This window comes from Mycteria americana, chromosome 19 (genome assembly GCF_035582795.1).
Source record: "Mycteria americana isolate JAX WOST 10 ecotype Jacksonville Zoo and Gardens chromosome 19, USCA_MyAme_1.0, whole genome shotgun sequence".
Classification (NCBI taxonomy): domain Eukaryota; kingdom Metazoa; phylum Chordata; class Aves; order Ciconiiformes; family Ciconiidae; genus Mycteria; species Mycteria americana.
This window is the reverse complement of record NC_134383.1, coordinates 498,054-523,660: the sequence shown is the minus strand read 5'-3', so window position 1 is coordinate 523,660 and position 25,607 is coordinate 498,054. Positions and strand designations below refer to the sequence as shown.

The following is a 25,607-nucleotide window of genomic DNA, read 5'->3' as shown; positions in this document are numbered from 1 at the left end:
AAGATAAAGCGGGTTTGGCTGGCGCGTGGCCGTGGCGTGGATCCGGGCAGCTTTCCGCGAGCATCTGCCGGGGCGAGGCTGAAGCCCGCGCCCTCGGGCCCAGTCCAGCACCGTCCCGGGGTCCCGGCGGGTGGAGAGCCGGCAGCGCCAGGGGTGATGCGCCTTGGGCGTCTCTACAGGCGCTGGCTGCGGCGAATAATCCCGCGCAGCGTTTCGGGGCGAGCAGGACCGGAGGTCGCCTGGCTGCAAAGGCAAAGCAGAGGATGGAGACGCCCCTTGGAACTGCCCTGCCGAAGGGGGGCCGAGCCCGCCTGCAGGTACCAGGGCACAGTGCGTAAAGGAAGGACGTTTACCTTGCCTGCTTACCCAGGAATCGGAGACGCAGGAGAGGGACGTTCGAAAGGCTCATTTATTTGCACCATTAACCATTTTAACGGCCTCTCTCCAATAACAATCATTCCCACGGTTAGAAGAGCAGGTGTTCAAATAATAAGAGCGATTGAGAAGCCTCGGATGGTCGCTATTATTAATACCCGTAATAACAGAGAACCAGGGAGACGTACGCCCCGTGTGCTCCTTTATAGCCTTTTGGTTTAGAGACTGGTAGCTCTTTTCTCTGGGACGTCTTGCGGGAGGTTGGACAGTAGCAGCGGCCGAGAGGCAAGATGCCGGCTGCGAAGAGCGGCTGGGACTAGGCTGTACCTGCAGCGCACGCAGGTACCTTCCAGCTGGCCCTGCGGCAGTAAGGGATGCTTTGCGGTTGGCTTTGCCCTGTTTGTTTTCTGCTGGTACCGTGCAACCTGGGCCAAGGGCGCGCAGTCTCCTCGTGCACCGTGCTGCGCCAGCGCCCTGAGCAAGCTCTGCTCAGTGACGGGCAGCACGGGCAGCGCTGCCGGCCAAAACCACGCGCTTACAAAAATACGTCGCTTGGTCCAGGCTTCAGCATTTTGCTCGCCAGGCTGTGTCCCTAAAAGCTGTGACGCGGGGCACGTGCACCCTGTTCAGTCTTGCTTGCTTTGGGTCGCCAGCCCAGAACTAGCTGTACCGATCGGCGTGCCGCAAGAACCAGAGCTGTCCAGGCAGTTGGGCGAGATGACTGGTAGGTCCCTTCCAACCGAAAATTATTCTGTTCTAAGCCAGGCAGCGTGCTGCCCGCGCCCTGGCCTGCCTGCGCTGCCTCGTCTCGCCAGTCCCCGGGGCTTGGGGGGTTTGGGGGCTGCAGCTCTGCCGGAAGCCCACTCGAGCCGAGGCTGATGGGCTGGGAGCTTGTAGGAGCACTGGGGCTTTGAGTTTACGTTTCCCCACGTGCTACTCAGCAGGAAACGTGCCCTCCAGGAAAACATTTTTAGGACTCCAAAAGTACGAAAAATGGCTTAAACATTTGAAGGATGTGCTCGGGCCACAGCCACCCCCATGTGAGTGGAGCTTCCGTGTGAAAAGTGAGCTGAAGGTACTTGCGCCTTCATTTTCCATGTGGACTAAATACCACGCGTGGTGGTGAGTTATCTCACAGCAAAACCTCTGCAGTGAGAACTTAATTGATTCCAGCCTCAAAAATAAAAGTTTGTTTTGCTGGTGTTAATTTAAAACTATCGCTACATCTCGGGGAGGAATAAACACAGGCGTACTTTGTAACAGCAGCGATGAAACTACAGCATCCTTGTTGCTCTGGCAAGGTGAGCCCGTACGGCCTCCGCATATCTGCCTTGGGGGACCGTACCTGTTACGGAGCGGAGCTCCTAGCAGGAGAGGGGGACGTAACGCTGGGCAGAGGGCAGGAAACTGAGAAATGCAGATCTGAAACAACACGCACCTTTATAACAGCGGGGGTAATTAAACGCTGGAACACTTTAGCGACGGAAATGATAAATTCACCGTCGTTCGCCGTCCTCGAGTGGAGGTTGGACGGGTTCCTGGAAGATAAGCTTTAATTCAAGGATGTTATTGGACTCGGTAGTGTTAAATGAAGCTGTAGGGTGAGTAACTCCCTGCACCGGAGGACCGAGAGGGTGAAATACCCTGACCTGTGTTCAGCAGTAGATCAGAGGAGACTATCGCCGTGGCCCCTCCCGGCCCCGAACCCTATAAATATTCACCCCCCTTGAAATTACTTCTGTTGCTGCTCACGCTCAGGTAATAAACGCCGAAGCGCTCCGAAGGAAGTCTCGCTGCCGCTGGAGCCGTGTGGGTTTTGGCGTGGGCTGGGGCGGGGATCGGCGGTGCGGTGGTGGAAAAGAGCCCTTTAGCAGCGGTTTCTGTTAGAAGGGAACGTGGTTTCCAAGGCCGGCGGAGGGTTCCGGTGGCGGCGAGAGGCACGCGCCCCGTCCTTCGCCATCCCTCGCGAGGCAGGGCAGAGATGCGGCTCCCTGCCTGGGGTGCTGCAGGAACCGGCTGCGGACACGGGGACCCTGGCAGCACGGGACCCCCCGGCGCGTTCAGAGCTTGGAAGCGTTTTGTAGTTGAAATCCTGCAGAGGATCAATACCGATTTCCAGTATTTTCTGGCTGCCGCATCCGGCTCCTCCATCCCGGGCTGGCTCCCGGAGCCGGCAGCACGTCTCCCGGTAACCAGCTCGGTCCTGGTGTGAAACACCTCTCCGGGCAAGAGCGATGGTGGTTTTCAGAGGACGTTCACGCTGTTTATGGAAGGGGTTTTGGGTTTGAATGGTAGCTCCAGGTTACATTTTTCGCGGTTGCAGCTGGCAGCAGCAGCCGCCCCTCAAAGCCGCAGAGGTGTTGGATGGCAGGAGAAACCTTCCTCTTTGCTGAGAATCAGCATTTGCTGCGGCTGCTTGGCTCCAGGAGCCGAGCCGTATCGGAGTCCCTGCAGGAAACACGGCAGAAATAGCTGGTTTGGGTGGGTTTTTTTTTTTTTTTCAACGAGTCCAGCAAATAAGTTGGTGGAGGAAAAAGTAGGGAAAGGAGAACTCAGGCGAATCATTGAATGTCCCACTTTGGGAAATTGCAAAGCGTAGCTGTTTAGTCCTCTGCTTGCTCTGTAAATTGAGGTTTCCCCGCCTTCGGGCTAATCTGCCCCCGCGCTTGTTTTCACGTATGGGTAAGCCCCCACCTGCCATCGGTCCCCTCCCCCTCGTACCCACCTCCTCCTCGTGCCCCGCCGTGGGGCAGGAGAAGGGGTGCCATGAGGGATGCCCGGGTTTTCAGCTGCGGGGGCTTACCCAGCAGTACCCGTTTTGGGGGTCCGGTGGAGCCCCTCCGGTGGTGGGGGGGGCTTTTGGGAGCAGGTCCACACCTTGGACCCCGATGGAGAGAGCCTAGCCTGTGAGAACCGCAAACGTTAATGTTAATGAGCGAGGAATAGGCATCGGTGGGGAATCAGCAGACAGCCGTATTTAACTGAAAAGCGGAGTGCGTCTCGGCGGCAATCTGACAGTTTTGCCACGTGCATGGGAGATAAGATATTGGTGGTGTTACAAGTAGGCCTGCAACGTATGAAAGGGCATTTTTCTATTCAGATGGCTCAAGACACGATCTTGTAAAAGGCCAATATGTAAAACGTACGCTGCTTACACGGCCGGAGCAGAAAAGCGACAGGTTTTCATTCTGTGTGGGAAGGTAAACGCGATAATCTTTCCCCCTCGTGCTATTTCGGCAGCAGCGTATCCGTGCGCGCTGTTGCACGAGGGCACGCTGCAGGAGGGGAACGGAGGTCTCCTCTGAAAAACGGCTCCCCAAAAGCAGCGTGGGGCTACGAGCTTCTTTCTGTCCGCCGTGCCTTTATCTAAAACTTACTCTGTTTACAAGGTGCGGGATATTTTTTTATGGCCGGACCCGCGAGCCGACTCTGGGATTTACAAGACTCGCTTGCTTAGCACCGATGATGATGATGATCCTTCAATCGGAATTTAGCTGGCAGCTTTGGTGATGTGAAAAGCTGGGCTGATATCGCTAACGGGAGTAAAAGCCTGTTGATGTCCCCCCAGGGATGGGTCGCAACCCGTGCAGAGCCTCTCGTGTACGTAGTAATACGCGACAAACCTTCCAAACGCCGACCTTTGTTGTTTCACCACCCCGGGAGCTGCAGGGCTAGCTGCCTCTCTGTCATCGCCCACTCTGTCCGCTTCTGAGGAATCAACGTAGAACAGCCGACTTGGTTTTTAATGCGGCCAAGTGAAAGCGGCGGGATGCATTTCTTTGGAAAGCACATCGGTGCCGCCGGCACGCTCGCGCTGCCTAATGCCGTAAGGCCTTGTGCCGTGGGTGCTCCTCCCCGTCAATCAGAGCGTGAAGCCACTGCCACGGGCTCCGTCCTAAAACACCAAACACGCAAAAAGGTTCAATGAGCGCGTAGATAGTCCCGATAAATCGACGTGACTCCTCCTGCGCTTTCAGTAAAGCTTGTACCGCGTGTAGGGAGCTTTTAGCCTACTCACTCACGCTACCCAGGGAGCAATGGAAATACCAGACACCATGAATGGAATTGAAAAGGAGGAAAACGAGGAGATTTCGGGGGATTTGTCCAACGTCATTTGGCAATTAACAATAACAAAGGACGTCCAGCCACGTGTCGACCTTCCCTCTAAGGGAGCTCGCAGAGGCGCTGCCAGTGCTTTCACCCAAGTCGGAGGAGAGGCCGCAGCCTTTCCTAGCTGCTCTGTCTCACGCGCTTGCGCCCAGGGATTCTGGCAGGGAGCCCCCACGCGTCCCCTCTAGCAGCGTCTGTTCCCCTCCCGCTTCGGTGCTGCCAAGGCCTGTCTTCTCAGAAGCGACAGGAAAGGTAGCGTCGCGAGGGTTCCCCGATCCCTCGCCCTGTATTCAGTGGGCTTTTTCCTTCTCATCCTGAGTCGCTGCTGCCTTTATGCGATTAAAGAAAATGAATACGTCTCTCCTGAACTGACAAGCTGGCAGGGGACGGCTTCGGTCATCGCTGCGGTTCTGGGCCAGCACTTCAGACCCTTCCCCACTGATATTTTCATTAGCAAAGAGCTTAATGTTTGTAAAGCTCTGCAGCACCTCCTCCTCAGAAGCTGCTATGCTAGAGTAATTACTAGCGCAGCGAACACCGGGGATGCGCAGACAGGGAACGATTCAATTACTTGTGTGGTTTTGTCCAATAATCAGCAATACATTTCATTTTTTCAGTCCTAACGCTTGTGCCGTTGATTTCTGGGATATCACAGTCGTCCCTGCCATGCGTGCGGCTGCCTCCTCTGCTGCAGGATTTGCACGGAGCTGTTCAGTGTCGAGGTAGGTCACGGTTTCTGTTATTAAACGGAATTCTGGTATTAGCCAGAGTATCTATCAGGAACGCTTTCGTTTTAACTCCGACGTTCTGAAAAGCGTTGCTGAACAGAGATGGCTACTTGGAGAGGAAAGTTCAGGCCCCTCTCCCCACACGCCTTCCTTTTATACTGCACTTTTCCCAGACTGCACATCGAAAAAGGCGTAACGCTTTCTCCGTAAACCCGACCGACGGGTCAGTTTAGGTCACGGAAGCAGCTTTTCGTATTTCCTGTTCTCGCGAGCGTGTTGGGAAAACGGGGAGCAGGCTAGGCACTTCCAAAGCGATTACCGAAGGCCGATGCAGCTATCGTATCAGTACTCCCCGTCCTGACCCGAAGGACCCGCAGCACTTTAGCGTGTTTGTAACTCGAAACGTCATCCGCCCGCTCACAAACCAAGCGGCTCGCGCCGCTCCCTTGCGCGCAGACGCTGCCCACGCGTAGTTCGAGACGGCAAAAGCAGCGCTCACCTCGGAACTGCAGGCAGCGCTGTGACTTGAATTACAGCGCGTTAGCTGGGGAGAGACGGAAGACGGCCGTGCCTCGGCACCAGCGTCTAACGCTCGGTAGGCCGTACTCACTGGTGTGCAACTTTGAGCCCCTTTCTAAAGGCAGGCGTTGCACAACAGGACTTTCTTGTTAAACGCCCACGAATGCAACAGGCACACAGACCATTACTACGTAAGGAAAATAATTTCCCAGGGCGTTTTCTTTCACGAGCCTGAGAGAGGCTGGTTCACCCAGCAGCTTATGGCGAGCGCAAAAGAAAGGCCGTAGGAACGCACCGTCGTTCAACAGAACTGTTTTTATTGTGTCGTGAAAGACTGCACCTAAAACCAGATGAAGAGCAGTATCAAACAGCGTGTTTTACCTAGTACACAGAAACAAAGAAGCTGCGGAGACTCGAGGGTGTCGATTCCTTGCTCAAACAGAAAAGAAGCAGTAACTCGGGCTTCCATCTGCGTTTGAACAGCTGTTAAGAAACAAGGTAACTGAAGGGCGCAGCTTCTCAAGAGACTGGCAAACAGAAACGAACCGGGAGACACATCTAGTACGTGCCACGGGATGGCGTGGTAAGATGAGAAATCAGCTGGCAGTTTTATCGCTTTCTCCGTTCTCTATTAGTTTCCTTTTCTTTTCATCCGTTTTCCTCTTGAAGATGCTATCTCTGTAGAACTGAAGTTCTTTGATGCTTTCCCTGATGTCATCGAGTGCTCTGCAAGAGAATTAAGGAGGGTTTCAAAACGCCTGCGCACATTGTCAGCCACATCTGGATTCTAACACTTCTGAAACATTCCAGGCTGTAAGAAATCAAACTCTGATTTGCAGGGATCGCACGTCCGTCAGAAAGAAAAACAGCCCTCGCGAGTCTCGTGCAAAGCAAGAGAAGTCCACCAGCGCCGACGCCAGGGCGTAACATACAGCTCATTAGCTGACGTCACCGGGGGACACGGAAGCTCCTGAAAACCAACAGGTTCTACGGCTTTGACTATTAAAAGCAACGCAGCCCGAGACAGCGGAGACGAGGGCTCCGGAGACTGGCTTTCAGCTCCTGCCTTGGCCAGTTCTGCCTGCTCGGACGGTAAGGTCCGTACAGAAGTAGTGATCTTACCGCGCGCTTCTGCTGTGCAGCACGCCGGCCCGTGATTTCCACCGAGCCCTCTACGGCAGTCATCCCTTCTCTTTTTGTACCAGAGCCTCCTCTCCGGCCTAGCACGGCCGTGTCAGAGCAGAGGTAAAGGTTCAGCGACTCCTTCTCGCTGTCGTAGGACAGTCGTAGCTCTAAGTACCAAACCGCACCTACAAAAAGCCCACCGCAGACTTTTCAATGCGCAGGTGTCTTGCGCTTTTTTCTACGTTTAGTCTGCGCAGATGAAAGAGCAAAATGGATGGGCTTACCGTGCATGCAGTATGCATGGACTTAGCAAAGCCTACGGACCCCACGGGACCCACTGCCTGCTCCGTTCGGAAGAACTAGAAAATGTAGCTTTCCAGAAATAGGCGTTAATATTGACCAGAATCTTTTCTTCCGAAACCTCGAGGCAACTGCAACTTTTAGGGATGCCTCAGATGCTGGCAGGGGTGTAACTCACAACTAAAGCCGTCCACAGAAAGGAGAAGGAGCTCTCTGACACATTAGGAACTCGGGAAACAGCCAGAGTAAACAGAACTCTCATCTCGCCATTTGCAGTCGTCCAATTTCAGTGTCTCTGTGAAGAACCCCGCCCGAAACAAGGACAGCTAATCACCTGTTAAGCTACTGTTTTCAGGTGATTTCTCACCCTGATGCCCAAGAAGTGACAGATGTAGCTACGTTGCCAAACAAGCATCTCGGCTTGACTAGTAAACAGAGCGATTCAGAACAGATACGGAAACTGCTGAGTCTCTGTATTTGAATAATCCCTTTCCCTACACTAACCAGGCTTCAGACGGGAGAATACAAACGTACGACAGCGAGCAGAAGCGCCCAGCCTCCGCCGACGTCTGCATTAGAAGCAGCACACCTGGAATTCAAAGGAAGATCCATATGCTGCTCGTGAAGAGCATGGTTCCTGCGTGACAAGCCCTGTCTGTTATAGACAAAAGCAGAAACCTCACCTGTGAGAAGCCGCCTTCTTTGGTGCAAACTCGTACTCTTCTGGATACCAGCGTCTGTAAGAGGAAAAAAGTGCCACTTAAAACAGGAAACGGGGATTCCAAAACACGTCCGGCGGCTGCTGCGGGTTTGTTACAACCGGTGAAAGAATTTTGGTTCCACTGGCATCCAGAGAAGCCACAACCCTGTGAATCAAGTGCTGCAAACCCCGGAGCACGCCGCTCCCGGAGTACTTCACAGCTCATTCTGTGCGTCCCCCGAACAGAACGGATGAAAGACCAAGGTGGCTGCAGGCAGCCCTCTCCCAGCAGCCTTCAACCTCCTCTTAGAAGAGCGCGCGTTAGCACCACTGAACAGGCTTCCCTAGCTTAGCTTTCATCCGACTACTTCATTTGGGGAACGTTTACCTGCAAAGTTCTTTGACGGTGCTCACATCGATGATCCTGTAATGAAGATGCCGCATGAACTGAGGCATGTATTTGTCGAGAAATTTCTTATCTGCATGAACAGAGTTACCTACAAAGACACAAAACAAGACGTTTCTTCAACGACATCACAAAGCTACTACGAACGACATCTAAACGAGAAGCAGGCTAAGCGAGCTGGGGAAGGATCACAGGGTATGAAAAGCTATTTGCAAGCAGCTCATTTATCCCATTTTCTAGTAAATCCTGTACAGGTTTGTCAGGTTTTCATTGCAGGATCACAGGCGGTATAAATACATAATCCTTCTATTAATTCTTCAGTTACTCCTCCTACAATTTCCGTCATGCAGATAAATATCAAAGTATTATGCAAGCATCGGGGTTTCCGCCAAGTGAAAATGGGCCGTGGGATTAATTTCACTTAGCACCAGTCCCGAGACCGTATGTGAACGTCCTGAATGTAGTTCCAGGCAGCAGGACATTTGGAAGATTCGTATTTGGCCTTTGGTTCGACACACACGGCGAGGAAAAGACGCCGTTGGGTCTGCTGCTCAGTTTTTACGGTCGCAGATTGCCGTCAGCCGTTAAGTCGCCCGCCCCAACTCTAACTGTACGCGGAAACATTACTGCCAAAAAGAATTGAAGTTTCCCGCAGCAATGACGTGGAATAGTTGCTTTAGGGGATCTGCAGAATGGGTGATGCCACCACTGAACCTCTCCCTGCTAAACAGGTGTCGATTTGCCTGCTAGGTCTCAGCATAGAACGCTAAAGCATCCCCGCCACGTGCATCAGCGGGCCTCTCGGCATCCAGCTGGGAGCTGCAGGAGGGATGATATTGTTATTATTACGAAAGAACATACTTTACCTGCAAGGGGACAGAGACCCGGGGGTGTCTGTTGTCGTACAAAGGACAGAAACTCATACTCTGCCTGCTGCAATGAAATTTTGCTCTCCTTCACAGCCTTAGTAAGGCCAGACTGCAAAAAAAGAGCCATCGGTCATAAATCAGAAATACACTGCCATAAAAGATACTTCCAGAAATGCTCGGCAGCAAAAGGTCAGCCCTTCGAGTACCGTTTGCTCCCCAGCGTGCCCAGAAGTCCCAACCGAACTCTGCGTTCCAATGCCCCGGGACATCCCCTCGCCTTTATTCTCGCCGGGTATCTCCACAAGCAGGCCTGACTGGCGCGCAGGGCGCCGCTCGGGGAGTACAAATCGAGGCAAGCAAAGGCGATCGTAGCAGAGTCCTACCAACGCCCACGGTCCTGGGGGTTTGGGGTTTTTCCTCTTTGCCGCTTGCTGTACTTGCCAGGGGTTCTTCTCAATTACCGAGACGTTACGCAAGCCTCCTTTATACACCTGTGCGTAGGTGATCCGGGAGAGTACGACGTTCCTCTCTGAGGAGAGGCATTCGCCTCCCCAGCACAGAGCAGTAGGCATAAATAAACAGAAATAATCAGGATCCTGGCTTAAGTGTTTATCAAGATTCCTATGAATCAGAAAAGTTCCTTCCTTCTTTTTTTTTCAATAGTGAAATGTCAAATCTGCTCCAAGTGTTCTCAGCGATTTATTTCCATCTGGCTACACTATCTATTTCCACGACTGCGCCGCAAAAATCTACTTGACAGATCCAAGTGGTGGTTAAAAAATTCATTATGTGGCTGCATTTTCATCTATATTCTAATTGCTTCTCTTTTCTTAGTCAATTAAAAATAAGTAGCTCCTCAGGAGCAGCGATAACGTATGCTACCATCTTCAATTCACTCGTGAACTGAAGCCGAGTTTGAGTCCTCAACTGGAGAAGGGGAAAAGCACCCATCACGGTAAATTAATATTCATTTTCCAAACTCTCGCTAATCCTTCCCGGGGAGAGCGAGACGCCGAAGGGGGGAGGAGGGGAGGGGTTCTGGGTGTCTTAAAACTTCAGCCCTTAATTGAAAACTAACTTGAATTTCAATTCATAATCAGGGATTGGAAAATCCATTCGCTTTCTTGCTACTGGCAAGGAGGAAGCTTTCCTCAGTGGCTGAAAGAACTAAAACTAATCTCTTGCTGCAAAGCTGTCGGCGAGAAAATACGCTAGGCTTCCAGCGCTGAGGGGACAGGCAAAAATAACAATCCAATGTTTACGGTAAATCGGCCGGTTTAATTCTACAAGTACCTAAATTTGCAGTGAGATCAATTTGCATTTTGTCGGCCCTGGACTATTCTACACTCATCCTGCGCCTACTCTTAGCTGGGACTTCAAGCCACGTCTTCCCCTTCTCTGTCGGAATTATTCTTTGAATTATTTTATGCAACAGGGAACAGGCTTCACTGGGAGGAGCTGTCAGAGGAGTCCATCCAACCCGCCGACAGCCGGGGCTCCTGCAGAGGCAGGCCACGGCCGACAGCTCAGCGAGCAGACCGGGGAGCCGACCCGACCTCTTAGCTTCACGCCGAGAGGCACGACGCGGAGCCTGCGCCTTTGAAGATGGGAACCAGCGGCCCATCTCTGAGCGACGGATCCCGGTCCCAGGCCCACTGACGCGCGTCCCGCCCTGCCTGCGGGCGAGCTCTCGCTCCAGCCGTCTCGGGGACCGCTCCTGGCTGTCGGCCTTTGCTGGTGCTTCCGGCTCTCAAGTTAGAAAGCAGCTTCTAGCACCATTCGAACTGATCAAAAACCAGGCCACAAAGCACAGGCTGCGTCAGGACAATCCTGCAGCTGAGATGCAGGATGAAGACTCAAGATACACGAATGCAATTCGCAGCTGTGCCACGGATGACTTGCGAGACCCCGGGCAAAGCGTTTCGCATCAGCTCCTCGGTACCAAATAAGGACGACGCTTACTGTCTCCCATTCTTTACCTCCTCCGTTCGACTGCAAAGCGTTCAGCAGAGGAGTTGTCCCTTTTCGGGCGACTGTACTGCAACTAATAATTCTGAATTATCCGTTATTCTCACCGCTGCGAAGAAAGAGAACCTGGAGCATGGCTGCTCTTGGAGAGCAGGGCTTACCTTCCCGTGATGCTCCTTGCACCACTCGGACATGCTGTCCAGCAGCTCGTCGGGCTGGTTAATGATCAGGTTGGGGCCCTGCGGGGAAGAGGCAAGCGCGCAGGTAATCGCCGACAGTTCAGCCCCAAGCAGCCATTCCCGCAGCTTCAGCCCTGCGACGCGGCGCGGCCGGGCCCGGCGAGCCGGCGCTTCGGGGCTGGCGGGGCCGCTGGTCGGGGGCGCGGGGCGACGCGGCGGCTGGGCCGCGCACGGCACCGAGCGCGGCCCCAAGGCCTAAGCGCCCGGTTTGGGGCTGCGGGGCGGCGGGGGCCGGTGCCCGGCAGCTCCTTCTGCCAGCTTCCGCTGCTGGCAGCAGAGCTCCCGCCGGCAGCGCCCGAGGGGCCGGGCCGGGCCGGGCCGGGCCGCGGCTGTGGCTGTGGGGCGGGCAGGGCCGGGCTGCCCGCGGGGCTCCCGGGGCAGGGCCGGGCCCGGCCCGGCTCCTCCTCACCTCGGCCAGGACGTTGAGGTCGGAGTCGGTGATGAGGCAGGCCATCTCCAGGATCTGGTCCTTCTCCACGTCCAGGCCCGTCATCTGCCACAGAGGGGAGCGGCACCGTCAGCGCGGCCGCGGGCCGCCCGCGCCCCCCCTCCCGTCGCTCCCCTCCCGCCGCCCGCGCCCCGCACCTCCAGGTCCACCCAGACCATCCGCTGGCCCATGCCGCCGCCGGCCATGGCCGCCGCCCGCCGCCGGCCCCGCCACAGCCGCCCGGCGCAGCTCCGCAGGCGACCCAGGCCAGCGCGGCTGCCGCCCAGCATCGCCGCCGGGCCGCAAAGCGCCGCCGCCGCACTACAACTCCCGGCAGGCCCCGCGGCGCCGGCCCCCCCCGGGCGGGCGCGGGCGGCGGGCGCGAGGGCTGCTGGGAGATGTAGGCGCGGCGGCGGCGGGGGAGCGGCCGGGGGCTCCCCCCGCGGCGGATAAAAGCGGGGCGAGCTCCGGTGACACAGAACCAGCCGTGCTCCCCGGGCTGCAATGAGCAGGGCCCACCCGCGGCTTTTTCCAGGGACACTTTCAATGCTCTTCTGCGGGACAAGGGGCGGTGAAATACTCGGTATCAAAACCGCTGTGCCAAATACCGAGCGTGCCGGAAAGCGTCCGTCCCCCTCGCCTCCGCTGCAGGATGTACCCCGCGTCCCGTACCGGGACGGCCCCTTCCTCCGCACCGCAAAAACACAAACGGCCGCTCCTCCGCCATACAAGCAAACGGTTACGAAGCGTGGGGTTTGTTTTTTTTTTCCCTGAGGTGTAGAGTTAACACGTTTAAAACTGAGACACGAATTCCGGAGGACTACGCCGCTAGTAGTTTTACAAACATTAAAAGGGAACTTTCATGGGGTGGGGGTGTTTTTTTTATACGTATACTCGGTAAGAAACAGATCGAGCCTTCTTTGCCCTCAAGTTCTTTAAAGCCCACCGAGCAGGCGCTAATGCCGCGCCGGGTGCCACTTGGCCTCTCTGTAGCTCTCCCTCCGGTAGTCGTAGTCGTGGCTCCAGCCGTCCCGGTGCCTCTCTTCGTAGGCAGGTTCCTCTCTGCCCCCCCGGTAGTGATGCTCGGCGTCGTGCCCCCTCTCCTCAAAGCCGTACTCCTCCCTCTTGCCCCTGCAGTAGTCGGGCCCCCGCTCCCCAAAGCGCTGCTCGCGGCCGAAGTGCCTGCTGTCCGGGTGGTAGGGGTGGGCGCTCAGCCTGCCCTTGCGCGGCGCCGGCACCTCTGGGCGCCGCGGCATCTGGGAGGCCGGCGAGGGGTGAAAGGCGGGAGGAGCCTGCTGGTAGCCGGGCAGGGCGAAGCCGGGCTGCTCGTACTTGCCCCCGAACTGAGGCTGCTGCCACATGGCGCTGTTCATCTGGAAAGAGAAGAGGGAAAGGGAAGGTCGGTGGATTTGCTGCCCTCGCTTCCCGGCAGAGCGCTGGAAGGGGGCACGGGGGCCAGAGAAGTGCTGACCCCCGTGCTGGCCTCCAAATCACACGGTAATCACGCCGTAAAGACAGGGGAAAACGAAAGTTTTTGGTTGCGAAACGAGACTAAACGCAAACTTCCAGAATAGCTATTACCGCTTGCTTCATCTACAGCCAGCCTCCTAAAGCTCAAAGCCCTCCCCGCCACTAATCGCCTCGGCAGCAGGAGTATATCCCCACAACCTCTCGCAACCGCTACGGGAAACGAGTACTCAAAATTAGAGGCGACCCTGTCCCGCGCTGTCTGTCAGCCGTGGGCTATTAGCACAAGCCAACGGCGTACCACCGCTTGTCTCTGAAGGTTATCGGCAGACGGCAGAGACCTCTGCGCCGACGAGAATCCCGCTGCTACCATACTGTCAGAGCTCCTGTCGTATCTGCAGAAAAAACAAAGAGTAGGAATTTTAGCCGTAAAGACAAGACTATCGCGGCCCGGGGGGCATTTGCGTCCCAGTCGCGCTTCTCCCGTTAGAAACAAAACAACCCTCCAAGCATCGGCCTGAACTCGCTACCGTGCTCAGAAACCGGTGCGGAGACGCTTGCGCTGTGCATTTGGCAGCGCTCCCCCTGCCTCACCTCACCGGATCTTTTCCGGGCTCATATGAAAACACGATGCTATTCTTGCTGCGTTAGGATTTCAGGCACCGAGAACGCCAGGCGCTAGGAATGCAAGCGCTTACTCCGCGGGGAAGAAAGACCAAATCGCGCTTGGAAAGAGAGGCAGGAACACAGCGAACCCTGCAAACGCTGTTTCCTACTTCCAACCACGCGCGCGTACCTCCGGCGCGTGCCGACGGGACTCGTACCTGCTGCAGTTGGATGCCGCATGCGGCGCACCAGACGGGCTGGTGTTGGCAGCTCCGTGCGGGGAACAGGATGGATTGCCGTCTTGAGATGCGTGACTGCTCCCTGAAGAGAAACAAACATTTCACGAGACTGACCGGCGCGAGTTAGAGGAGCTTGGGCGTGCAGCGAACTTGCAAGGCGCTAACGGCTCCCACGTGCTTAATTAGCTCTCGAGTTTCGTCAGCGACCTGCAAAAGCGCGCGATGCGGTCTCCAAAACAAGACGCTGCAACTGTCTTAATACCCGCCGGGAAAGGTGCGATCGGGCAGCGATATTCTGGCCAACGTGCCTCCTTTAACTGACATCAGGCGCAACGTTGACTGCTCGCACGATGCTTTAGAACAGCTTTCAAGGGTACAGAACGAGTCATCAAAAAAAAACCCCAAACAGAAGATTCAGCTCCAGGATTAGACTCGGCCACGCCCGACAGGAAGGTCCCCCGTTAGAGCTCGGGGGCAAAAGCCCACGCCTGCTCGGCACCATCGTCCCACGAAACCAGGGGCTATTGGGCGAGTGACGGTTTGGCGAGCAGCGCGGGCAATTTAACCAATTAAATAGAAATTCGCCAGCCCTTGGGAGGGGGAAGCGGAGGGCACTTTGGCTTTCTCTCTAGCAACCGGGTCATTCAGCGTTTCCTTCTGCGGGTACCTGATCGGAACTGAATTTTGATGGGCCTTCCGTACAGTTTGATCCCGTTAAGCAGGCTCAATCCATACGGGACAGATTCTTCGTGTTTGAAATTCACAAACGCGAACTGCTTGGGTCTACCGTCTCTATCCTTGGGGATTTTAACCTTAATTACCGGACCTGCCTGCGAATCAAGAAACAAAAGGCGTTAAAATAAAGATGGAGCGGCTCTCCAAAAAGTTTTACATCGGCCAAAAGCAATTTAAAAAAAAGGGAAATAAACCTAAGCCGACCAACTCAGGACACAGAGGAGGATGGCGTAAGCGCGCGAGCATTCTGCCCGACGTCGCTGTGCAGGGAGGGCTTCAGGTGGTGTTTGGGGGGGCAGCAGCACGTCGGGGGGGGGGGATCCCCAGTTTGGGGCGGAGGGGTGGTGGAAGGGGGGCACAGGGCTGGTGGGTGGATGGGGGGCACAGGGCTGATGGGGGGGAGGGGGGCACAGGCTGGGGGTGGATGGGGGAGGGGGGCACAGAGTGATGGGGGGAGGGGCCACAGGCTGCTGGTGGATGGGGGGGAGGGGGCACAGGCTGGCGGTGGATGGGGGGAGGGGGGCACAGGCTGGTGGGTGGATGGGGGGCAGGAGGGGGGCACAGGCTGGCGGTGGATGGGGGGAGGGGGGCACAGGCTGGTGGGTGGATGGGGGGCAGGAGGGGGGCAGAGGCTGGTGGGTGGATGGGGGGCAGGAGGGGGGCACAGGCTGGCGGTGGATGGGGGGCAGGAGGGGGGCACAGTCTGGTGGGTAGACGGGGCACAGGCTGGCGGTGGATGGGGGCGTACACAGGGCTGGCAGTGCATGGGGGGCAGGAGGGGGGCACAGGCTGGCGGTGGATGGGGGGAGGGGGGCACAGGCTGGTGGGTGGATGGGGGGCAGGAGGGGGGCAGAGGCTGGTGGGTGGATGGGGGGCAGGAGGGGGGCACAGGCTGGCGGTGGATGGGGGGCAGGAGGGGGGCACAGGCTGGTGGGTGGACGGGGCACAGGCTGGCGGTGGATCGGGGGCAGGAGGGGGGCACAGGCTGGCGGTGGATCGGGGGCAGGAGGGGGGCACAGGCTGGCGGTGGATCGGGGGCAGGAGGGGGGCACAGGCTGGCGGTGGATGGGGGGAGGGGGGCACAGGCTGGCGGTGGATGGGGGGCAGGAGGGGGGCACAGGCTGGCGGTGGATGGGGGCGTACACAGGGCTGGCGGTGCATGGGGGGCAGGAGGGGTTCACAGGGCTGGCGGTGCATGGGGGGAGCTCCCCGGCGTTGCACGGCACCCGGGGTGCGCAGCGCGGGCTGCGTTCGGGGGTGCGGGCAGGGAGTGCCCCGGCGCGCACGGGGCCGTAGCGGGGTGCGACGGGGGGGGCTCGGGGGCACGTTGGGGGTGGTGGCCGCCCCGCTGCCCCGGCCCGGCGGGCGCCCCGCGGAAGTGTGTCCTCCGGCGGCCGCCGTCCGCTCGCCTGGGCCCGCCCCGCCATGGCGGCCGCCCGGCCCTCCCCCGGTATAAAGCGCGGCGGGCGGGGCGGGGCGGCGCGGCGGCGGTACCTGGTGGAACAGCTCGAAGATGAGCTCCTCGGTGACCTTGGGGTCCAGGTTCCCCACGAAGAGGGTCCGATCCGCCTCGGCCGCCGCCGCCCCCATGGCCGCGGCCGGGCAGCCCGCGCTCACCGGCGACGACGCGCGCCTCTGCGCAGGCGCCGGCGGCGTGACGTCGCCGCGCCGGCGTGCGCGCCCCGCCCCTTCCGGCGGGCCGGCGCGGCGGAGCCCGGCGTTCGGCTGGGGCAGCGGGGCCCTGTGGGGCCCGGGGCCGGCGGGGGTCCCGCCCGCGTCGCGGGTGGAGGGGCTCGGCGGGCCCCGTGCCCCAGGGGGCGGGCGGGGGGGGGGGCCCGGCCTCCCGCGGCCCCCCCGAGGCCTTGAGTTGAGCAGTGACGTACAGTGAATGCTGCGTGTCGTCATGGAGTGCGCTCGAACGCTCGCGGTTACAGGCCGCGAGACGGGTTAAGAAGAAAGAAGGGGGGGAGGCGCGGCCGGCCCGGCCCTGGGCTCCTGACGCCGCGCTCTCTGGCAGGGCGCTGCCTCGCTGCCCGGCTGCGCCCGCAGGGCTGGAGCCCTCCCGGCCTGAGCGCCCTGGGCCGCGCGGGCCTCGGCAGCGGAGCGTGGGCGTTGCTCTGTGTCGCGCAGGGAGAAGCGGCGTAGGCGAAGCCGGCTGGGGAACGGCGCCTCGCCTGCCGTCGCTCCGCGTTACCGCCCCGGCGCTCTTGCTCGATGGCCGCCGCCACGGGAGAGCCGTCGGGACGAGGGCTGCCTCCCGCAGCCGCGCTAACCGGGGCGGGCTGCTCGGCCCGCCGCCGTTAAACTCGAACGTCACGGCGGCGCTTCTGGGTTCGCGTTTGGGCGGTCGCCTCCCGGCTCCGCTACTCCTCCGAGCGTTTTGCAAAATAGCTCCCCTGCCCCTGTCGCTTGATCGAGCGCGGTTCTTCCCAGCGACTGTAATCCCCTGGGTATTTCGGAAGATGGCGGATGTAAAACGGGTATTTTCCATCTGGAAAAATTTTGAGAGGGGAAGTTGAACCTTCATTTTTCATTAGATCCCAACGCGTTATGGCAGATCCTATTTTCTTGTTAATTAGGCGCTGTTCATTTTCTTCACTTCATTACTTACTACCGCACCTAGAATTTATATTCATTTGGTTTAATCGTGTTCGCCTGGTTAAATTCTAAACAGTTACTCATTCAGAAAGGAAATTATTACCTCGCTCTGCCAGGACTTCCACTTTGCCTTAATTTCCCTGGAGCCTCGTTTACTTTCCTCTGGTTTTTTTTCCTTACCGGGTCCCCTTGGGCTTGGCTGGGAGCGTGCGCGGCGCTCGTACCGTCGTCGGCTTGCTCCGCGTGTGCCGGGCGTCTTCCAGCGAGCGCCGCGGCCGTGCGTGGCAGGCAGTACGCGGCCACCTTCCGTCCTGTAATCCTGCTGTGGTTTTTTCCCTTTTTGCGTTACTATTTTACGCCCTTTTTGCTCTTGAAAGAAGCAAACTGGAAAACCAGAAAGTTCTTTTGCTTTGGGGGGCAAACCACGTACTTTAGCTGCCTATTTTCACTCTTAATATGCAAGCGCTCTTAAGCGTTGCAGAAACTTCAACCGATTCCAGCTCTAGAAGAGGCTCCTGGTGTTTTACTTTCTCCTCTCCTGCTTCCCTGCTTCCCACAGCCCAGCATAGCTCTTCGAGACAGCGACGGCCATGCAGAAATACTCACACAGCACCATTGGAGGCAAAATGAGCGACTAGTCCTCCTCGGCTCGTTGCTATTGCTCGCGCCTCGCACCTCGTTCTCGGCCTGCCTTCCAGGTTACTCCTCCGAAGCTGTGGATCCCCACAGCTCCCGGCTCGAGGTTCTGCCTCAGCTCTCCCGTGCCGTACGGGAGCCCGGCAGCCGTTCCGCCCTCTCACCCGTTGTGTTCCTGCCGTGCCACCTCTGTCCCCAGCGCCGGTCGCAGGCGTCGGCCGTGCCTTCCCTCGCGCCCGGCTGCGCTCCCGCACCTCCAATTGTCCGGCCGCCTCTGTGACTTCTCCGAGCGGGCGGCAGCGCTGTGGCAACGGGGCTGCTCGATCGAAAGCGGAGGCTTGAGAGTTCCCTGCAGCCAGAAAGCAGGTACCTGTAATTACACCCAGCGACGCAGAGACCAGGCAGACAAAGCCGTTGCGAACGACAGTCCTTTCTCCGAGAGCCCGGAAGGACCTAATGCAATAACAGCACACCTCGTCCCCGCGTGCAATTGTCGTTCCAGCCCGCGAACGCCTAGGGGCTGATTGACAGCTCGGCAGAGAGGGAGAGGAGCCGGCAAAAATAACAGCCGCGGTTACGACTGGATAAACCGAGCTTCGGTCACTGGCTTCGATTCGCTTCTTTGGCTTCGTGTACGGGCACGGGGCGAGTCTGGGGAAAGTGGGCCGCTCCGAGGGGAGGGAGGACAGGCGGGGCCCGGGAAGCCGGGCTGCCCTCTCTTCTCACAGCCTCTCCGTCGCCTGGGCTGCGTCCTGCTGTTGGCAAAGCTGGCACAGGCGAGGGGAGAGCTGAGCCGCTCGTCGCCCGAGCCTGTGTGCTCCCGGCACGAGCGCGGCCTGCGCCCACCTTGCTGCCTTAGGTGCCGCCGCGATTTCTGTCGGCGAGCACGAGCGGCAGGCGGAATGCCGCCCAGCCTCTTCGCTGGGAAAGGCTTTCGGTGACTCCTGGCAGGTTGCAGCAGAAGGGTAATTGTAGCTACAAACTTCTCCGTGAAGGGAATCATTGTGCTTTTTAAACAGACCATAAAAATCCCCAGCGATGCTGATGTTCGAACAGTTAAACAGCGATTAAAGACGCCAGCGCTACAAGACCTGGGCATGTTATTTCCAGAGAACGTGTCAGCAGCTGCTGAATTCCTGCCTTTACTGCGCCGCGCTGGCAGGCGCGGAGGTCTTTAAGGGAACGGTGGCGTTAGATTCAGCGTTAACTAGCGAGCGGCGGAGGTCCCGAGCTGCCTCCCAGCATCCTCTCGTTTTCGGCTCCGTTTCCTGGAGCTGGGCAACGAGGCCGTTCCTGGCGCTCGCTGCGGTGCCGAGAAGCCGTGCCGCTTGCGCAGGGCGTCCCGGTGGCACCGGGGGTGGTCACGCCAAGCAGAGCCGGAGCTGGCGGTGTCACCGACGTGGTCCTCATCTCGCTGGCGTGGCATCTGCACTGTACGCTTCTGGGGTCACGTACGATTACCTCTCGTAACCTTAGTAAGTCTGTACTGGCGCAAAGGTTCCGCTACAGCCCTAAAAACTCCGGCGTTTTGGGGGGTTTTTTTATTAGGTTCTTGCCAAGACGCCAAAAGGCGGCCGGCCGGAGAGCGGGACGAGCCCCTCTGGCTCCTGCCTGGGCTCGCCGGGTGCTGCGGAGCTTGGAGGGTACTTGTGGAGCGTGGCTCCTTTCGGCCGTTCGCCTCCTTCCTGGGCTGTATCGCTCTCCCTCCCTTACTTTATGCCAGCCTCTTCTGTCAGAAGTAATAAGATTTGTGACGGGACTCTACCTGCGTACATCCAGGGAGAAAATTTCCCATTTCTATCTTCCCTTCTACGCTTGAACCAAAACTACCCCGAAAGACAATCGCTATGAACGAGGGGAGGAGGAGCTTCGGCAACGCATCCCACACGCTGACTCTCAAAAAACTGCTGAGAACTGAGGCGTGTTGGCTGTGCCGATACTAATTATTCGTAAAAACGTCTAGGCTCGAGTATCTCTCGAATGAGCCTCCGGTATGTCACAGGTCCGGCTGTCCGTAACCACGGAGAACAGCTGAGCGTGGCCAGCGGCGCTTTGAGCCGGAGGAGGTGGCTTTGGGGAGAGCATCGTTCCCGTCTGCCGAGCCCTTCCGCCCTGCTCCGGCCTCTGTGCCGGCGCCTGGCAGGTACGTCGTGCCGGGGCCGCAACGTTTGTGCCGAGCGGTTTTTACAGGTTTACTGAAAGGACCGGCAGGTGCTCTTGGTTCTGCGAGCGCCGGGGATTGTCTGGGTGCCAGGCACGCTGCTCCCCTTGGCAGCACCCTTTCTTTTCCCCCCCAACTTTTCAGACAGAGCACGCAGAATTTCTCCAGAAACCAGAAGCAGGTCTGGGTTTGGACAATCTCACTGCCTTTGCGGCCAAACTTTTTTCCCGTAAGAATGGATTTTGGTCTCAAAAAAGCGCGTCGTGGCTGTTGTACGGGGCAGAAAGAGGGAAGCTTCTCCGAAGCTCTGCTCTGACTTGGGAGGGTGGCAGGGAAGGGACTCGGGTGCAATTCCTGTTTCGGGGCGGGGGCGAGCCGGCGGGGTTACCCTCAGCCTGGGCTGCTGGCGCGCAGCCGGGGTTCGAGCGCCGGTGCTGCGCGTGCCGCATAAATCCCAGCCCGTGGACACCCTTAGGGTGCTCGCAACTTTATTTGCTTTCAGATAAAGGGGTAAGGGGCAGCGGGTTACATCGGCAGGGCTTTTTGAGACCGGGCACACTGCTGCTTTCCTCCCCAGTGCCCACGAGCTACCCGGTGACGGAGGCACGCCTGCGTGCCACGAGGCTCAAGATGGCTTCGCAATCCGCGCTGCCGTCGCCGGGCAGGTACGGCTCGACCTCGCTGAACTTCACGTCAAAGCCAGCGCTCTCCACGGCTTCCTCCACCGTGTTTCTCTCCAGGCGGAGGCACGAGAAAACCTGCTTGTTGAAGGCGTAGTAGGTTTCCCGGAGGACGGTCAGCATCACCAGGTGCCCCCCCGGCTTCACGAGGGCCCCGATGTTTCTCAGGGCGCCGAGGAAGGCGGCCAGGTCCTTGCAGGCGGCCTCCAGGCAGAGGGTGGAGACGATGCAGTCGGCCGGAGGCAGGGACACGGGGTCCGTGGGGTTGGCTTTGGTCACGTCGCACTTCAGAACCCGCCTCACCTTCTTCCTCAGCTTCTCCTCTTTCTCAGCCCACTTCTCCCTAGCAAGTAAATAAACAAATAAATAGACGAAGGCTCGTTATGTGGTTATTTAGCATCGGTGCCTGCGACTTGATGTGCGCCGTGCTCGGTGGCAGGGCGGTGGGAAGCCGGCCTCACCTGTCCCCTTCCAGCTCGCAAACGTATTCCACCACCGGCCTCCAGTCGAAGGCTCCCGCTTCGTTCCTCAGCCACTTCTCCAGCTCCCGGCGGTTCTGGTCCGTGTAGTCCAAGGCGATGATCTCCTGGAAGTGCTCGCAAGCGGACAGAAGCTGGTAGATGGTGGGGCCACAGCCGACGTCGACCAGGGTATCGCCCCTCAGCCCGTCTGGTGCAGGGTGGGGGGAAGACGGCATGGTGAGGATGGAGACCGTGCCCCGAGCCCCGTCGGGCTGCCCTTCCCCTCAGCCAGAAATGCCGTCCCCAGTGCCACGGACGCACGGCCCAGCCCCGTCCCCCCGCCGCGCCCGGGGCTCTCTGGCAGCAGCCCTGCCCGTGGGCAGGGGCAGCGCCTGCTTCGGAGCAGAGGCACTGCCCCCAGACTCGCCCCTGCCCAGCCTGCATTTGACGGTGCGTCACAAACGGTGGAACAACTCCAGCTGGCAACACCCTGCATGCGTAGACAGACATGCATGACGATATATATAGAGAGTCAAAAAAAAGCATGCATGTGTGTCTGTGTAGCACACGGCTCGCGCCGAGTTGGGGCGCAGCCCGAGCGGCGTGGGGCCTGACCTTGCCCAGCACCTCGCTGGGGTACTCACCCAAGGAGAACATTTTATACAGGCTCCTCAGGTTTTGCATCAGAAACGTGTTCGGCCGTCCCTGGCTGTCGCTCAAGCAGTAAAATTCTTTCAAATACGCCTGAGGGTCGAAACTCCGCTGGTAAACCTCTGCGTCGGTGAAGACGGCTGGAGCGTCCATCTTGCCCAGAGCAAGCTCTGCTGCTCGCTCCTCCTGCCCGACGTTGCACAGCCCCTGTCGTACTTTCAGTTTTAGTCTCCTTCCTGCGTCCTCTGCTCCGGGTGCCGGCCGGATACGCTCCTGAACGTGACCGGTGCTGTCTTTTGCTCTCCGTTTTTGCACCGACCTTTGCTTCCTCCGCAATAACTGGCTGCTGAACCCCCCCAGCAGCCCCTGAGCCGTGCAGTCCCCTGCACAAATGAGGGTAATTAATGGCAATCCCTGCGATTACATTACACGTCCCCGGCTTTACAGTAATTGACGGCAATAAACCAGTACAGTGCGAGTTGGTATCGCCGGCAGCCGCAGCCCGGCAGCTCTGTAAACGGTATTAGCGCGTCCGACGCCTTCGCTTCTTAATAGCAGATTGAAGTCGGCGTGTTCGGTAATAGAAGGTGGCAAGGAAGTTTTAAGGCCATTAGGTGCCCTGGCAGAGGACTGTCAGCGTCTCTCCTCTCGGAAGGAGGAATCGCTTCCAGCCCGTGCGAAGTGCCTGCCGAAATTCCCGTTCTCTTTCAGTGATTTTGTGGCTTTTATTTTTCCAGGTTGTCCTTGGAACACTGCAATTTCACATCCTCGCCCTGAAAACCACAGCGCTGACAGCGTCGGCACCTGTGTCTCGCCTCCGGAGCCGGCCCCGGCCCCCGCGCCCCTGCCTGCACCGCGGCTGACGGGGGTCCCTGCCCGCCCCGCGGCCCCGCGGCCCCTCGCCCGCCGTCCCGGGGGTCGGGGAGCAGCGGGGTGCCGCGGAGGGGACGCGCTGGCGGCGGCCTCCTTCGCCGTCCCCGCCACGAAGAGGCAGCAGAGCCCCGCGCTTCTCGCGGCGCCGGGTCCCGTCTCGTCCTCTTCCCGCTCACCCGGCGGGAGCCGAAATGATCAAACAGCTTTAGGCTCATTACCGACTCCGAATCTATATAATCGGCCTTTGCTTTTTTCAAGATCTGTCATTAGGAGCGACGGGCGGGTGAGCCGCCCTATCGTCCTCAAACTAATAAGCGCTATTTTAGATCCCGAGGTGGCTTTGCTTAACAAACCCTGCTCGCCGTCCCGCGTGCACGGCCAGACCCGCTGACGCGAAACCAGCTGCCGGGGATACGAGGCCTGAAAAGGACGCCGGCTTGAAAGATGAACGCGTTAAAGAGGTTTTCTTCTGAGAGCAAAGCCAACAACAAGCGCTCCCTGCTACTCCGGCGCTGAGACCCCGGGCTGAAACAGTCTCTAAAGCCACCGGCCCCCCGAGAGCCCCCCCGGCCACGGCAAGCGGACCCGGGGGCTTCTTTCCCGCGGGATGTCAGCCCCCGAAGCAGACCACGGGCACTCCCAGCCTTGCAGCTGGAAGCCCTAAGATAAATCCTATGGATGCGGGGGGTTTGTCCCTGCCACCTGAAACCTCAGCACTGCAACGGGAGCGGGAGGTGGGGGAGAGGCAAATTTGCCCCCCTCTTAAATCCCTGGAGCTCCTGGAGTCAAATGGAGGTGCGGCACGCTATGCCAAGATGCAGCAATCCGGTCCCCCCCCCCAGCTCACGCACAGCGGGCTGCGAGGGCGTGCTTTCACCCCAGGGAATACGCCAGCAGCAAAGCCGACGCCGAAAATGAAAATTCAGCGATGCTTCGGCCTGTGCCCCCAAGGAAAGCACCGGGGGGGACGCGGCAACGCCGCCCTGCCACGGAGGGCCGAGCAGCTGGGGTCGGCTCCGCGCTCCCCATCGCCAAGCTCGCAGCGGGGCGCGGAGAGCAGCCTCAGCCCCGACGCCGAGCCTAAGCGCGTGTGCCCTTGCCCGGGTCCGCATTTATTATTTTTTAAGACGGGGGCTGAGGTGTATGAAGCAGCGTGGCCCCGCAGCCAGGCTTTGCCTCGTTTCTGGTGCCGTTTGCCGGCGCAGCCCTCGCGTTTCAGTCCGTAGAGCCTGTTTCCGCTCCGTGACTGGCACGATTTGGGGGTAAAAGCGTAACTTGTCAGCACCCAGAGCGCCTCGGGGCATTTGTGAGCGGGAGCGGTGGAAGGCGCCGGGGCCAGCCAGCCCCCCTCAGCACGCCTTCCCACCCGCGCCGCCGGCCTGGCGCTCGCGGCTCCTGGGAGCGGATGCGGAGCCTGCCTCCGCGGCTCCCTGCGCCGGGAGCGGCCCCCGAACGGCTCTGCTGCTCCAGCTTTCCGTCCCTATTGAAATCTCAGCTCTCGATGCCTGATTTCCATTTCCCCCCGTACTTTCAGTTCAATCGAAGTGTGTGATTAGGGCTCCGCAGGCTCCATTGTCATCTCTACCTAAGTGCTTCTCTGATTGATATAAACAGCATTTCGGTATTTACACCGTGGGATGTGCTGCTCTGCTTACTTTCCTGGATAACGCACGAAATCTGCCATTACAGGGAGGAAAAATAACCAAAAAAAAAAAGAAGTCCCTGCAGAAAGCTGCGGGGGCGAGGAGCCCTCCCCACGGGACAGGACCGTGCCCCATCAGCCTAAGGAGGAGCACCTTGGCCTCGTCCCATCACCCGGGCAAGCGGCAGCAGCTGGGGAAGTTATAAAGGGCAGGGGGGTCTGGGCCCCTGCGGCATCGCACGGTGCTCCCGGCTCGGGCTCTGCGTGGCCTCTGCTGCGAGCGCGGCTCGTGCCGGTGCCTGGGAGCCGGTTTGAAAGCCGCTAGCTCGTGCCTTGAGCGCAGGATCAACCGGGGACCTGGGCTTAAGCCTCGGCAGCCCCAAGCCTGGTCCTGGGCTCTGCGGCCAGCGGCACCGGAGCCCCCCAGCCTGCTCCGGCCCACCCCGGTACCCTTCCCGCCCTGCCGTTGCGTCCTCGTCCCCGGAGAGAGGTAAGCGAGACGCCCGAGCGCCGTCGCGTGGCACGTTGCTGAGCCGGGGTGGCCGGGGAAGGGAGGTGGGCTTGGAGGGTGGGAACGAAAGCACCCTTTTCTCTATTTTACCTGCTTTTTACTGGACTGAGCTTTAGATGCTCCCCTCCTTCGTATTTGCAGGAATGTGTGTAAAGAAAGCACCCGAAAAGCAAATATTTCTCGTCTCAGGTACTTTTTGGAGAAGGGAGGAACTGTTCGTTTGTTGAAAACGCTGGTTCTTGGAAAAAAGTGGAGACAATTGTGCTTTTAAAGGATAAAATGCACTTCTTTTCTGAAACGCAACGGCTCCTCGGGGCAGTTCTGCAAAGTCCGCAGCTTCCTCCGGCAAGCCTGGCGAGGCTTCCCCGGGGGGACGTTCCCGGGGTGGGTCCGCGCGCGGCAGGACGGCGGCTCTGGAGAGGCCGTGCGGTAGTCGGAGGGGTTCCTTAAGGCTGCCCGCGGGGGCACCGGGGCTTTTGATGGAGGCGGTTGGAAGCGTGGTGGTTGGTTGCTGTGGAAAACGGTTCCAGTTTTTGCCCGGCCTTTACGTGGTCGGAAGAATTACACCGCGCGTTTCCCAC

General features: G+C 58.8%; 5 protein-coding genes across 11 annotated transcripts in view; 2 read left to right on the top strand and 3 right to left on the bottom strand.

Moving 5' to 3' along the window:
• Positions 1 to 6,029: 6,029 nt before the first annotated feature.
• REXO2 (RNA exonuclease 2) lies at positions 6,030 to 12,091 on the bottom strand. The gene is made up of 7 exons (XM_075521084.1): positions 11,925 to 12,091; positions 11,749 to 11,832; positions 11,262 to 11,339; positions 9,130 to 9,241; positions 8,246 to 8,354; positions 7,841 to 7,894; positions 6,030 to 6,458 (listed from the first exon to the last, which is right to left on the bottom strand). Exons 1-7 carry the CDS (start codon positions 12,054 to 12,056, stop codon positions 6,329 to 6,331), a joined length of 699 nt encoding a protein of 232 aa, XP_075377199.1. The 5' UTR covers positions 12,057 to 12,091; the 3' UTR covers positions 6,030 to 6,328.
• Positions 12,092 to 12,587: 496 nt separating this feature from the next.
• On the bottom strand, positions 12,588 to 16,468 carry RBM7 (RNA binding motif protein 7). The gene is made up of 5 exons (XM_075521083.1): positions 16,308 to 16,468; positions 14,746 to 14,908; positions 14,058 to 14,160; positions 13,535 to 13,628; positions 12,588 to 13,139 (listed from the first exon to the last, which is right to left on the bottom strand). Exons 1-5 carry the CDS (start codon positions 16,401 to 16,403, stop codon positions 12,723 to 12,725), a joined length of 873 nt encoding a protein of 290 aa, XP_075377198.1. The 5' UTR covers positions 16,404 to 16,468; the 3' UTR covers positions 12,588 to 12,722.
• On the top strand, positions 16,402 to 19,133 carry LOC142418934 (uncharacterized). Its single transcript, XM_075521424.1, has 5 exons — positions 16,402 to 16,692; positions 16,748 to 17,293; positions 17,971 to 18,109; positions 18,247 to 18,413; positions 18,550 to 19,133. Exons 1-4 carry the CDS (start codon positions 16,402 to 16,404, stop codon positions 18,387 to 18,389), a joined length of 1,119 nt encoding a protein of 372 aa, XP_075377539.1. The 3' UTR covers positions 18,390 to 18,413; positions 18,550 to 19,133.
• A 1,546-nt stretch (positions 19,134 to 20,679) lies between these two features.
• On the bottom strand, positions 20,680 to 22,195 carry NNMT (nicotinamide N-methyltransferase). Its single transcript, XM_075521028.1, has 3 exons — positions 21,994 to 22,195; positions 21,350 to 21,557; positions 20,680 to 21,231 (listed from the first exon to the last, which is right to left on the bottom strand). Exons 1-3 carry the CDS (start codon positions 22,151 to 22,153, stop codon positions 20,796 to 20,798), a joined length of 804 nt encoding a protein of 267 aa, XP_075377143.1. The 5' UTR covers positions 22,154 to 22,195; the 3' UTR covers positions 20,680 to 20,795.
• A 66-nt stretch (positions 22,196 to 22,261) lies between these two features.
• ZBTB16 (zinc finger and BTB domain containing 16) overlaps positions 22,262 to 25,607 on the top strand; it is an 80,871-nt gene continuing 77,525 nt past the window's right edge. For 4 of the 7 annotated variants that reach the window (XM_075521025.1, XM_075521023.1, XM_075521024.1 and 1 more), the window contains exons 1-2: positions 22,264 to 22,397; positions 22,738 to 25,005. The gene's annotated coding sequence lies outside the window, so the exon portion shown is untranslated. Of the gene's footprint in view, positions 22,398 to 22,737; positions 25,006 to 25,607 lie in introns of all 7 variants that reach the window. The other 3 variants (XM_075521021.1, XM_075521026.1, XM_075521015.1) reach the window with 2 other exon arrangements.

Excerpts from the sequence above, each read along its gene's own strand:
- REXO2 (XM_075521084.1), bottom strand. The coding sequence starts at position 12,056 with ATGCTGGGCGGCAGCCGCGCTGGCCTGGGTCGCCTGCGGAGCTGCGCC. Across the intron at positions 9,242-11,261 it reads GCAAGGAGCATCACGGGAAG|TCTGGCCTTACTAAGGCTGT; the intron begins GTAAGCCCTGCT and ends CTTTTTTTGCAG. Across the intron at positions 7,895-8,245 it reads ACCGTCAAAGAACTTTGCAG|ACGCTGGTATCCAGAAGAGT; the intron begins GTAAACGTTCCC and ends TTCCTCTTACAG.
- LOC142418934 (XM_075521424.1), top strand. The coding sequence starts at position 16,402 with ATGGCCGCGGCCGGGCAGCCCGCGCTCACCGGCGACGACGCGCGCCTC. Across the intron at positions 16,693-16,747 it reads GCCTTGAGTTGAGCAGTGAC|GCCGCGAGACGGGTTAAGAA; the intron begins GTACAGTGAATG and ends TCGCGGTTACAG. Across the intron at positions 17,294-17,970 it reads AGATGGCGGATGTAAAACGG|CCCAGCATAGCTCTTCGAGA; the intron begins GTATTTTCCATC and ends TGCTTCCCACAG.
- RBM7 (XM_075521083.1), bottom strand. The coding sequence starts at position 16,403 with ATGGGGGCGGCGGCGGCCGAGGCGGATCGGACCCTCTTCGTGGGGAAC. Across the intron at positions 14,909-16,307 it reads TCTTCGAGCTGTTCCACCAG|GCAGGTCCGGTAATTAAGGT; the intron begins GTACCGCCGCCG and ends CTTGATTCGCAG. Across the intron at positions 13,629-14,057 it reads GCGGCATCCAACTGCAGCAG|ATACGACAGGAGCTCTGACA; the intron begins GTACGAGTCCCG and ends TTTTTTCTGCAG.
- NNMT (XM_075521028.1), bottom strand. The coding sequence starts at position 22,153 with ATGGACGCTCCAGCCGTCTTCACCGACGCAGAGGTTTACCAGCGGAGT. Across the intron at positions 21,558-21,993 it reads GTATAAAATGTTCTCCTTGG|ACGGGCTGAGGGGCGATACC; the intron begins GTGAGTACCCCA and ends ACCCTGCACCAG. Across the intron at positions 21,232-21,349 it reads TGCGAGCTGGAAGGGGACAG|GGAGAAGTGGGCTGAGAAAG; the intron begins GTGAGGCCGGCT and ends TTTACTTGCTAG.